The sequence below is a fragment of the Saccopteryx bilineata genome, chromosome 1, assembly GCF_036850765.1.
Source record: "Saccopteryx bilineata isolate mSacBil1 chromosome 1, mSacBil1_pri_phased_curated, whole genome shotgun sequence".
NCBI classification, from domain to species: Eukaryota; Metazoa; Chordata; class Mammalia; order Chiroptera; family Emballonuridae; genus Saccopteryx; species Saccopteryx bilineata.
In genome coordinates, this window is record NC_089490.1 from 205,141,262 (window position 1) to 205,154,549 (window position 13,288).

A 13,288-nucleotide genomic window follows, 5' to 3' on the forward strand; every position below is an offset into this window, starting at 1 on the left:
TTAACATTAACTCCCCACACGGTTCACCCTGGTTCTGCTCATGCTAACAAACTGGCCACGTGACAGAGGAGGCAAGGCAAGAGGTTCCGGGATTTCACTCACTGGCATTTCCGAGTGTGACCGCACCTGTTGGGAACCTTGATGGCCCGGTGTCATTGTAAACGGATATGCTCACGGGAACATTGAAAATTTCTCTTTTTTCACTTCAGCTTCTATAAATCAGTGCACGTCCACACTAAGCATTATTTCCCCTGCTCTCTCTCATATGATCAGTAAACCACTTGATGACCCAAACCATGAAGCTAAGACAATGCCTGTATATTGATCCTATCTACAAGGTAGGGACTGACGTCACATTGAGCAAGCATTACAAAGTGTTCATTTACTTAATTGAATGAGAAGGTTCCCATTTAGATTGTTTAAAGCTTATCCTGCTTATTTGCAATCCCCCCCACGTGGATTAAGAAATTCAGGTCTTATGTTTACATACTCAGCAGGTCCTGCGATGTCCGTGATGAGTATTAAGTCATGTCAAGACATGATGGGACGTTCCGATACCGCGTAAGCGCTGGTGGAAGTTGTCACCCTGTCTTCGGTGCTGGTGGAGAGGGATGAACCCTATTCTTGACAGGAGAAACTTCCCGCCTTTTCTTTGAAGACAGTTTGGAAAGTGGAATCTCTTCTGTCGAGGATAATCAGATCACAGACCTCTTAAATGGGAGTGCTCCTTCTCGCCGTGACTGTGGAGGTGGGCCCTCCGGGGAGACCTGGTTCCATTCATGGGTTCGGCTGTGTGCTGAGCTGATGTGCGCAGTCAGCTGAGGATCCACGTCAGCCAGCCGTTCCCCGCACCCCTGAGGGCTTCCGGCGCGTCTTCTCTAAGAGCCAAGGAGACAGGCTGCATGCACTGTCCCTAGCAGGAAAAATGGGAACTGCTAAGTGGCAGTCCCGAGAACATGCGTCTCGTTCCCCGCACATCCCCAGCATGTCGGGCACCACGGAGCAGCTTCCCAGCCCGGCTGCCTTCACCAGTCGCCGAGGGCAAGGACAAAGGGCACAGGCGACGGAGTGTCCTGACCGATCTAGACTCCCGACAGGGACATGGAATTCCAGATACCAGCAGCAGGCACACTGCCACTGTGGACGAGGTGTGTCTGGCCCACGGGTGGCTGACAAGAGGGGACATTCCAGGAGAGACTGAATGGCTGTCCATTATCTCCACGGACAGGCTGTGCTGGGCCAGCCGCCAGGACAGGATGCGGGGCCTTCGGAGGAGACCACATGTGACTTCTCCTGCAGCTTCACTCCCTGAGCACCCAGCAGGTCCAGAGAATCCCACGGCAGGCAGTTCTATCCTGCCCCGCCCAAGGTGCACCATGGGCCACAGGGGGGGGGGGGGGAGGAGCTGGCTGCGGAGCCTGAGTTGGTGCAGAGGGCCTGTACACCATACGGGATGGGACGTGGGGACGGGCCTACCTTGTGGGAGGGAGAGCGTGTCTTTACAGAACACTCCACCCCTTTTTTTTTGAAATACAGTGTTCCTCTGCTCGATCTCAATGACAAGGACCCAAGATAAGCCCACGTGAAACAGAAAATTGACTTAGGAAATGACAGCTTTCTCCTTGAGGAGATACTTGGGAAGATAGGAAGCTGAAAGAGGACTGGAATTTCCAACTGCAAGCGGAAGTCCCTTAACTTTCCTTCAGGTCAAGCTGGAAGCCCTAACCCCAGGGCTCGCTCCTGTGTGGGAACTCTTGGGGTCCACGCCTCCAAGTTCCCCCAGTCCTCGTGGCCTGGAAACCTCAGAGGTCAGCAGGCTGGTGGAGCCAACAAAGGCAGAGACTCCAGGATGGAGGCTCAGAACTCAAGTCCACCAGACTCACTCGTGCTTGAAACCCAAACGCCTTTCTCCCACGAGTCTCTGAGTGTGGTTTGGACCGCACTGCGTGTTCTTCTGCCAACACTTGACCGTCACGGCTACTGAGAGCCAAGGAACCCGGCCCTTCATCTTGGAAACTGCTGTTGGATCAAGAGTGCAGGGAGAGAGGACCCTGCGGACCCACAGGCCCGAGATCTCTGTGGACACACGCAGGGAGAGCCCCACAGTCCAGTCTTCTCAAGTTTCTTCAAGGTGCCGTCCAGGACTCTAGAATTAAGTGCATATTTTACGATCAGAGTCAGGTCCTGCCTCGTCCAACTCGGTGTCTTCCAGTGGCTGCAGGCAGGTGACACAGGAACAAACATGACCCCGGTCAGTCTGGTGGCCAAACCTTGTTCAGCGACAGTGAGAAGCAGGTCTCACTGGGCACACTCAGTGATACCCCAAGTCAGGGTTCCGACGATGAGGGGGGTGCACAGGTAAGGAGGTCCCCCTCCCCTGACGTCTGCACAGCCCTGAGCAGAACTGCCTCCTAAGTCCTGGTGTCCCTGATTATTTCAGCCTGGTCCCTGCCCAGTGGAGCCTTTGCCTCAGAGAATCAGAGGGGACCAGTGAGAGCAAGCCACACCAGAGCGGTGACCGCTGAGGCCCCCGCCGGGGAGGTCACAAGTCAGACAGAGAGTCAAACGTGGTTGTGGGCCTCATGGCCACGCCCCCACACCTCCCTCTGCCTGCGCCCTGTCGCCGGGTGCTCTGGCTGTCACGCACTGTCCCCTAACCCTGCAGAAGGGAGGGAGAAGCCTGCTCACAGACCGCTGGCTGACCACCTCTCAGGCCTCCACGGGATCCCAGCATTGTCTGTTAAATAGCCTCAGCACCCCCAAACTTACAGGTAGCCTCCTGTACGGTGAGTGGTTGGTTTCGAGGTTCACGACGGTGGTTTTGTTTCTCGACTTCCCTTCCGGGGAAACCTTTCCTCGTTAGAAATAGACCAAGGAGTCAGGACCCTTCTCGGCCACATGGCTTAAGCGTTCTCCCCTGAGCGTTGGACGTGAACCTGGGCTGGAACCAGTGTGTGCGGGACAGTGGACCTGACAATCGTGTCCCCAAATGACAGTTTCTTTAAACCCAGTTCTCTGCTGGAACCCCAAGAGAGCCACAAGCACAGCAACTTACGTTAAAGCTTCCGAGTAATTGTAATGGTGAGGGACTCCAAGAAACTTCTGGATGTCATCCATCACGGGAGCAGGGTCTGTTCTTAGCTGCTGCCCGTCGATAATTAGCAACTAAATCACCAAAGAAAAGAAAAAAGAGGCAGCGGACGTTGAGAAAAGGCATGGAACAGCACGATTAAACTCTCCCACCCCCTGAATTTATTCAGCAAGAGGTCGGCACCCAGGGGATTGGCATTCACTGTTCTTAGACTAAACCAGGCCATCCTCGCTAATGACTGGGAGCTAGCTGCAAATCTCACGGATTAATCGGAGGCGTTCTGCAGACACTGGGAAAACAAACAAATGAAGAACCCTTGGAGGGGACCGAGGGAGCTTAGGAAACGTGACTATAAAATCACAAATGGGAACAAGTCTAAAACCTACAAATCTCAGACTCCCTCCTTCGCATTGGGAAGGCGTGCTCTAGACAGAAAGGGTTATAAGGAGACCTCATGTAATGACACAGGGGACACGTCGTTCTCCAAGGTGCCACTCGAAGGGGGAGCACCGTCAAGTCTGAAGGAATACTTTGCTAATCCGGTGACAGAATAAGAGATTCCCAGAGACCCGAACGTGGACAATAGTTCCTCAGCCAACGGCCTGAGCAGAAGAGCAGAAGACTTTGCTTCTGGCTCTGGTGTGGAGGGGGGCGGGCCCCGCGAGAGGAGTGACGGGACACCGTGAGGGACTGCCACCAAGCCAGCAGCAGTGCCAGTCTCTCTCACATGTCCTCGCCAATGTCTCTACTGAGCCCAGACCAGCACTGCTCCGTCCGGCGTTCTGCGAAGACCGTCACATTCCCCAGGTGTGGCATCCCCCTGGTGGCTAACAGAGCAGTGGAAACATGGGTGGTGTGGCATCCCCCTGGTGGCTAACAGAGCAGTGGAAACATGGGTAGTATGACCACGGAACTGCATTGTTACATTTTCCACCACCATGATGCACATTCAGAGAGCCATGTGTGCGGCCGCTGCTGTGAGACTGAACCAGACCACATGGTCCCGGACACACGGGCACGTCTGCTGTGAAGTTGGCTGTGACTCCGTCATGTCAGCAGAGGAGAGGCGCAGGCGGCCAGGGACAACCTGGGACCAACTCAGCAAGGTGGTGCAGAGGGAGATGACGACACTTAATTCAGCTAAACAGCCTCTGCCTTGCTTGGTGGAAGGGGCGACTGCTCTCCCCTCTGAGTCAGAGTTGGGGATGCGAAGCAGTCAGAGCACTTAGCAGTCTGGAAGGATGGGAGCTGGGACCCGAGCCCAGAGAATGATCCTGGAACGCTCTCAGAAAGCAAGCTGAACCAACTTTCTACCTCGGTCTCCTCTTCATCCATGGCCACCGCCTCATTATTGACAAAGAAGGAGTAAATGCTGGTGGCTGTCTGAATGAGGTGACACTTCTCTCCATCCCGGGGTGGGGTGGGGGGCAGAGCCACCCAGGTAAGGGCCCTTGCCGCCAGGTGAGTCCCTCCTGCACCTACCTGGAAGGGGGGGAAGTACAGGAGCCATCTCTCCAGGTGGCTGGTGTACCAGCCTGGGACCAAACACCGTTTCTGCAAGGCCCGCAGCTCAGGGGGCGCGCGGGGCCCCGCAGAGACCACCTGGTAGAAGCTGAAGCTCCGGGCGGCGGGGTCCTCGTGGGACCGCTGGTGCTGCAAGGGAAGGGAGATGGTGAGACCTGCAGCTCAGGCGCAGCACACAGGCCAGTTCCTGAGGGGCCTCCAGGCCCAGGGAGGAGTGGCTGTTTCCCTGTGGGGGTGGGGTGGGGCAGGGAGAAGAATGGAACTCTGTTCCTAGAGCAGCAGGAATTCCAGCTGGGACCCCGAGGAGAAGGCATTTCTGAAGAATTTTCTGGTGGGCGCTAAATTCTTATTGATAGGATTCCTTAATCGAGTTTACGGAGCCCAGTGCTTAGCATACATGTTTCATTCCAAAAGTAAACTTTTTTTAGTTGTGTGGATGCCCCCTTGGAGCCCATAATAAGCAAAGCATCTGTCACGTGCAGTGGTGTCACAGTGCATGGAACTCACACCCACCACGAGGTTGGTCCTGCTGCCCTGGGGATGCTCTGTTGTCTACTTGAAGTGGGGGATGGCAGGACACCCCCAGTTTTAATCACACGCACAGACACCCCCAGCTTTAATCACGTGCACCTCACGAACAAAAGCCCACGTTACTTTACCTGGCGGTAACCTTGGCAATGAATGGGGGTCGTCTATTGTATAGAAAATGCAGAAAGTGGCAACCCCAACAGGGAAATGTTTCATAGTGGCTCAGGGAGGGGGGTCTGAGGAAATCCCCTTTTCCCTGAATCGCCCCATAGATACTCGGGCTCAGGGCTGGGCACATGGCGTGACCGCACCTGAACAGCAAGTTCGGAGTAGCTGAGATTCACACGGCTGCACTGCACACACCCCGCCGGGCCACTGCGTGTGATTTATATGTGAGAGTCAGGGTGTTTCGTTAGCCTGCAGTCTTGCAACCCCCTTTTCGATCAAGTCCCCATGTTTCAAGGTCTAAGTGGGTGCCAGGCTACGACTTTCTTCTTTCTTTCTGAGTCACAGGGCTCATTTCTCTTCCTCCGGTGACACACCCAGTAGGAAAGTGAAGGACGCAGAATCAAAGCCATCATTGCAGCTGGGGGCTCCTGCTGATGTCAGGGATGGCTCTAGGGGTGTGCCTTGGATGGCCAGCGGGCAGTTGTGGCTTTGTGCTTTCCAAGGCACCTCCCTCCGTCAGGTGGGCTTTTGTCATGAGGCCTGAGGTCCCTGTCTGCTGCACGTGACCCCGCCCCCGCCCTGGCCACAAAACCTGCCTGGTACTGCGTTCTTCCTGTTGCAAAGCTGGAGAAACCGCTTTTGTTCAACCATAAGAAGACCCTGTGCCGAGGAACCTGACTCCCTAGTATCTGAGATCACCAGGAAATTACCTACTTGGAATCCTATCAGTGGGAGAGGAACCCCCTGTCTCACCTGGAGACAGGGAGCCATGTTTCTGCTTGGATCCAGAGCTTCCGATATGGGGTTTATCTTAACTTTCGAGTTGCCAAGGAAACAGGGCCTTCAGACGGCTTCTCAGCCCTGACCAGCTGATAACCCCCTTACACACGCCTGAGCCGGCTTTGGTGCCAATCAAAACACTCCATTTTTAATCTGACCTAAGTTTCTCCCCTTACAAATCCTTCCCAGTTTTAGGGAGATGCCCCAGTATAACTCCTTTGGTGGATGAGCCCCCCTGCTGCAGCCAATGAAGGTGCCTAGCCTGCTGTTCCCCGTGGTCTTTATCAGATGGGCCCCACCACTCGGTAGCCGTCTGTCTGTCCCTTAATACTTCTTGATCTACACACTGGTGATTTACACACATTTCTCCAATTCCACGGAGAGCGGCCTCGAGTGTCATGCACACCTTTATTATCTTCTAATCGCACTCAGGATAGTGCTTTACACGTGGCCATCAGTCACTACAGCTACTCAAAGAAGGCGTGAGCACATCAATACCAGGAGAGCGGGTTTTTTTTTGTTTTTTTTTTTTTTTGTATTTTTCTGAAGCTGGAAAAGGGAAGAGACAGTCAGACAGACTCCCACATGCATCCAACTGGGATCCACCCGGCACGCCCACCAGGGGGCGACGCTCTGCCCACCAGGGGGCGATGCTCTGCCCCTCCGGGGCGTCGCTCTGTTGCGACCAGAGCCACTCTAGCGCCTGGGGCAGAGGCCGAGGAGCCATCCCCGGCGCCCGGGCCATCTTTGCTCCAATGGAGCCTCGGCTGTGGGAGGGGAAGAGAGAGACAGAGAGGAAGGAGAGGGGGAGGGGTGGAGAAGCAGATGGGCGCTTCTCCTGTGTGCCCTGGCCGGGAATCAAATCCAGGATTCCTGCACGCCAGGCCGACGCTCTACCGCTGAACCAACCGGCCAGGGCCAGGAGAGCGGTTTTTTAAGTTACCCAGCTAGGGAAGAGTTAAGCAAGGATCCCAGAGACTAAGCACATGCACTCAATTAATCTTATGTTCTCGTATTTAACTTCTGATGGCTTTTAATTAAACCTTTTTCCCATTTGGTGATTAAAATGTCAATGGAGCAGTTGTTTTTGTGTTTTTTAAATTGTTTTTTAATAATTCATTAAAGCAAAATGTATTTACTAGACCAGGGTTTTTGTTAGTCTGTTAACTTAGTTCAAAGAGATTATTCGGTTCTAACTGACATCAGACACAAGAGCAATGAAGGTCTGAGAACGGCTCGCATAAGCAGGGTTGGACCGGCTGGCTCCCGATGTGAAGAATGCTTTACATCTGATTTTGCTGCTCCATTGTTCTTTTCAGCACAAGCCCTTATGTAAGCTTTTCTAGGGTCAGGGTCATCCATCGACAGCCCACGGGGCTAAGTGGGTTTTGCCCTTTTTGTTATAAAGTTTTATTGGAACACAGCAGGGTTCATTCATTGACACAGTCTCTACAGCTGCTTTCAAAATACGAGGGTGGGATTTCAGCAGAGACCAACCCCCTGGCCAGCCAAGCCTGAAATATCGACTCTCTGCCCTTTGCAGGGGGCACCTGTGCCTTTTTCTCTGAGGGGATCAATTATGTATATTCCTCGGAAGTCAAACTGAGATTGTACATTTTTTTTTTAGGAGAAACATAAGGACTTTAAATGACTATAGCATTTTACTTTTAAAATGCAGATGTCTAAAAGCACAGCTATACATCAGTCAGGATCAGTTTGTGATGTGTTTGTTTCTTCATCGCAGGAATGCATTTTACTCCATAAATTAACCCAATGGGCACACAATTAGTCAAGTTAGTTTCTCTCTGGCTGCAAAGAAAAACGTGTCCACTCCTCTGCAGAGATAAAACCTCGCAAGCAAATACTTTCGTATTTGCCCCCTGAGGTGGGGACGATTGCCGAACACCACCTGCCCTCCAGTCTGCCTATGCCCCTTGCACCTGCTGGACGCTATGGTCTCCTTACCTGGTACCAGGAGTAGGCTCGGTCCGACGGGTCAATGAGGATGGTGATGATCTTGGCTTTGGGGACCAGAGAGGCGGCTCTTCTGGGCGCCTCCTCTGAGTGGAAGTAATTGGCGCTCTTCTCAAAGAGGAAGTCCGTGGTGACGTTGGAGGGGGCTGGAAAGAAGTCCATGTACCTGCGGAAAGGAATATTTCCCCAGATCGGATTCCGGCTTGTGCTCACCCCCGGGACGAAGACATAGGAGGTGTCTACAGACTTATCACGTGTCCTCTGCAAGAGCCTTCCCTCTGGGGCATTCGTCCTGTGTGTGAATTAGCGAGGGGAAAATGCAGGGACCACGCCCTAATCATTGGGTCTGAAAACGCTTCCCTAAATCCATTTCCCTGTTGCCTGCCTGGCATCTAATATGGAAAAGAGCCATGAGGGTAGATAACAAAAATGTAGACAGTGATCAGACTGCCTCTGCAACCTGTAAAGGCTTCCTACGTGTCCCCGGGGCCTCACCCTCCACCTCACCCTCTTCCCTTCCTAAGCCGCCACGAGGCTGGGCTCCCACGACCGGGGAGTTCATCGCTAGTGGACAAGGGGGTCGTGAACATTGGTGTCGTGACTGCTTTGTGCACTGTGTTGTTTCCTTTTAGTAGTCTAACACAAGACAGCCTCCGGTAGGACAGCAGGGCACATACTGCACAGTGTGGCTGGTGTGACCAAGTCACGTCTTAAAGCTCTGGGCAGTGAAGAAAGCCTTTTATGTTTCTGGGAACTGGCTCATGGCAGTGTGTCCCTTTGGCATCCTGTGGGGAGGAAAGCGGCAGACACACATGTAGGGAGCGTCCCATCCGCTGTCTGTCTGGTGCACGTGATGTGGACAGCAGGTGCCCGATGTCAGGACACGTGTTCCTGTGGAAGCTCACCCTGGTTTCCAGGGGCGCTTAATCCTCTTGGTCTCTTACTTGGTCCGAGCATGTCTCAAGCTTGCTTATTCGGAGGAAGGTTCCACAGGTCACAGAAGAAGAGCAGAGAGTGCTGGTCTCAGAGGACGTTTACTTTCTGAAAACTGCCCGCCCTCCCGGCTGTGGTGTGTGCTCGCAGCGGAAGGGCCAGAACACCCACTCATATATCTGCGGCTCTCAGATGGACCCCGTGATTTCACAGGGCACACGTTGGGGGGTCCACGCCACGTTCACCTGCAGCCATGGCTGGTCCTTACTGGTACCTGAGCAGTGTCGTCTGGGTTGATAAGTACATAAACAGAACTCAGCTTCATGCTGCCAGGCTGGGAACAGGTCCACACCGGGAGACTATGGGATTCAGGTTATCCAACGATTCAGCAAAACGCGAGAGTTGGGTGAACAGTTTGGGGGTTAAAAGCCAATGTCTGCCTCATGTAAAGCCGTACTGTTTCCATAACAACTCAGCACTTTGTTTTTTTTTAACCGAAAAATGTGATTTTCGCAATGTTCCACATTTCTTTGCTACTTGGGTTGACCCTGAGTATTTCCAAGTGACTTTATTCGAAGCCAGATGGAGACGTGGAGAGGCTCTGAACATGAGCTGCCGCCTTCCATGGCTGTCCACCTCCATGCCAGCCCTCCACGGTGGCCCCATGCAATTATGAAAATTAATTCTCAAACCATAACATATGTAACTTAACTGGATGCAGAATCATTTTTTGTACATCTTCTGATTGCAAATCTTGGCTATCATCTCATTAACATTGGAGTTATTTTTAAAAATTTTTTTGTATTTTTCCAAAGTTAGAAGCAGGAAGGCAGACAGACAGACTCCCGCATGCACCCAACCGGGATCCAGCCGGCATGCCCACCAGGGGATGATGCTCTGCCCATCTGGGACGTTGCTCTGTTGCAGATGGAGCCATTCTAGCACCTGAAGTGGAGGCCATGGAGCCGTCCTCAGCACCTGGGCCAACTGTGCTCCAATGGAGCCTCGGCTGTGGGAGGGGAAGAGAGAGACAGAGAGGAAGGAGAGGGGGAGGGGTGGAGAAGCAGATGGGTGCTTCTCCTGTGTGTCTTGCCGGGAATTGAACCTGCTGTGTCCCTTGACCGGGACTTCCACATGCTGGGCCAACGCTCTACCACTGAACCAAAGGGCCAGAGCCTCATCCACATTGGAGTTTTCTAAATTTTATTTTCCCTGCTTTGCTGGGGCATATGCCCGTGTGAGGCTGACTGTCACAGAAGGCAGCCCTGGTTTTACCTGGCTCTCCAAGCAGAGCAGACCGGGTGCAGATTAACTGCCTGGGTGGGCTCTGGAGAGGGACCTTGTCACCCTGAGGCACGTCATCCTCAACCTGGTGGCTCTGCAGCCCCCAGAGGGACAGCCAAGGTGCTGACCCTTCATAGAGAGGCACGGCCGGTCTGAGAACAGAATGCGTTTGATGCTGAGCGCAAAGCTGTCGTTACTGCTAATACACTGACAATTGTAGTTACGATTATTTGCTATTTGTGCTAATTGCCTCTTCCAAATGTCTAATTTGCCAGTCAAAAGTGTCTGCCATTTGGGTGTCTGTAGTGAGTCATCATCAAGATGTTTAATGGCCCCATCGCTTTCTGCTTATTTAGGACATCTCTTTTGTAAACTGCTCTACGGACTCTCCGTCCCCATGGGTGACCCCTCCCCGCAAAGTGCTGACTCGCGAACGGCTTTCTCTTTCTTGTTGGTTATTCTCGTAGATGCTCCCAAGTTCCAGGGAACCCCGACTTGGGGTTCCTCCCCACTCCATCCCAGGGTTGACACGACCGTCCTCCCTCCACGGGCTCGGGCATTTGAGCTGGCGTTCGAAAGGCAGCTGATGTTGTGGGTGCTTTCTAGATTCTCACTATTGTTCCTACACAGGACCCGAGTGGATGTCAAGCATGACTGAGGAGCTGGGATGTATGCCAGTCCTGGTAGTTGCTCAGGGGATTCTCGACCCATTTCTACATCTTCCCATTCAGATGACCCCCCCGCCAGTCCTGAGGGCATTACACTTTATAAAATGGTGATCGTACATTTGGGCAGCAGAGGTTAATACATAAGCACGTGTTATGCTCAAACACATGCAAAATACTTAGGTCCGTGCTCTAGACATTTTATGAGAATTCCACTCGGTTATACCACTTTCTGCTCAGAAGTGACGTCTTCACAGCAAGACCTGTAGGCTTATTTGATGAGAAACATGCTTGCCCCCTGTTCCTACAGCAGCGCTGTATCTCTATGACTGCGTTCTGTGTGTATAAGATACTTGAAACTTTTAATTCAACTCTTTTCCTCAGATGGTTGATAGATTTCTAATTTGAATTCAGAGGCCAAAAATTAAATTTTGTGTTGTGTTGATATTTTTTTTTATGGCTTTCATCACTCATGAAATATACACACATTTCTAGTTCTATGTATCTCCTTTTTATGCCAAAACAAAACAGGAAATTACGTATGTGGACGGTGGCCTCTCTCTAACAGAAAGTACATACAGGAGCAAGCTATGAAAGTGTTTTCCTGACTTCATGTCCGGAATCACCAACAGTAAAGATAATGAATGCAAACTGTAATGACTGATAAGCGGGCCTTCTGGGGACCCCCGCATCCCCGTGGACACCGAGAAAACCTTGCTATCAGTCCTGTCTGTGCTCCTTCTCTTATGCAAGCCAACGCCAAAGGCGCCGAGGACAGCCCTCGTTGGTGGCTATGGACGTTTTACGATTACAAATGTGGGTGCTAATTGTACAGGAGGCACAGTACATAATACTTTTAGATTGATACTAATAACCCATCTTACCAATCAATCCCCCTGTGGTAGTTATTTCTATTAAAGAACTGTACCTCCTCAAAGGTTTTGGGGCTGGGGGAGTTACTAAGGATGGAGGGGTGCATGGCCAGGAACAGATGCAGAGCAGTGGTTCCTGCAAAGACAGCAGAGAGTCACAGGTTAGTTCAACGCATACACAGCACCCTGCTATTCGTCAGTACTGCAAAGTCACCAGTGCACGACGTCGTACAGCGACCCAGTCAGACACCCGGAGGTAGACTCCTTGAATTAAAGTGACCCCTTGAATTAAAGTGAAGAGGCAGCCAGCAATTAAAAAAAGCAGCAAACTCTAACAGTGCGAAGCTAGTGTGATTGGAGGAAGAAGCCTGTTGTGGGGTTCAAAGAGCTGATTTTTTGGGCTCCAGCTCAGCTCCACCACAGATTTGGGGGGTGGCTTTGGTTACCGCATCTCCTCATCTTGGCTTTGTTGGCAGAAAACCACCTGCCTTGCTTATTTCGTGGGCTTTCTCTGGGGGTGAAGAAGCCTGTTGGACCTGCAGATACTCTAACATGAGTAAAGCGCCCCATGGACAAAAGATGTCCCTATCTAATAGATGGTATTACATTAAGTAAATCAATACTTGCATTCTTCCTATAAAGTGCTTCCTGAGGGCTATGGACACTGAACTTGAGGCAGACTTTAACTTTTCAACCAGTCTGTTCCAGTTTGAATGTACTTATGCAGTCCTGAAAAATAGTGTAAAAAATTATGTAAATTGCTAAATGTGAAGTACACATTGGTGCCCCTTCTCAGTGACATCACTTACAGAATTTGCACTTAATCAAGGCACACATTAGAAAGCAATCAATGAACAACTAAGGTGCCACAACAAAGAATTGATGCTTCTCATCTCTCTCCCGGTCTGTCTGTCCCTATCTGTCCCTCTTTCTGTCTCTCTCTGTCTCTGTCACACACACAAAGAGTGTGAGTTTTTAACAAGTGCGCAATGTCATAAACCATATAATCAGTGTGTTAGAGCCCACATTCTGGGTTCAGGATGTGGCTTTGTTGGCCCGCGAGGGGAGAAGGCAGGGCAGTCTGAGCTCCGTCAGCTGGAGACTGAAGCAGGTGCTTGAGTGGTGACTGCATTTATACAGAGATATTCCTGGCCTCTGCACTCAGTACTTCTGAGAGGGTAATGCCCCCTCTGTCTCACTGCTCGGCTGTGATTTACGCCATTACACAGTTGGGTCGGGGGCAGGACCTGCTCCCTGTACACCTGGTCAATAGCTTAGCAGCGGTCATCAGACCAGTCCTGATGGCATTTCTCTCGCCTGGAGAAACTGCCATTCTAATTTTGCTTAGCAGCAATGTCCTGTGGCTGTGTGTCAAGTTTGGAATTTTCTTATCTCTCCGATAAGCTTTATTTAGTATTGCACTTAAACCTACTGTATCAGCACAACAGAAAAACTGTTGAAATAACTCA

The 13,288-nt window shown here is 51.7% G+C and overlaps 1 protein-coding gene across 5 annotated transcripts in view; it reads right to left on the reverse strand.

Annotated features, from left to right (window-relative positions):
- The window catches only part of LOC136307252 (bifunctional heparan sulfate N-deacetylase/N-sulfotransferase 3), a 95,893-nt gene that overhangs the window by 6,590 nt on the left and 76,015 nt on the right, over positions 1–13,288 (reverse strand). For 3 of the 5 annotated variants that reach the window (XM_066233958.1, XM_066233955.1, XM_066233956.1), the window contains 4 exons: positions 11,832–11,955; positions 8,057–8,231; positions 4,574–4,744; positions 3,056–3,165 (listed from right to left, as the gene is read on the reverse strand). In XM_066233958.1, the coding sequence (XP_066090055.1) occupies positions 3,056–3,165; positions 4,574–4,744; positions 8,057–8,231; positions 11,832–11,955 (580 nt within the window). Of the gene's footprint in view, positions 1–1,444; positions 2,147–3,055; positions 3,166–4,573; positions 4,745–8,056; positions 8,232–11,831; positions 11,956–13,288 lie in introns of those variants that run through there. The other 2 variants (XM_066233957.1, XM_066233959.1) reach the window with 2 other exon arrangements.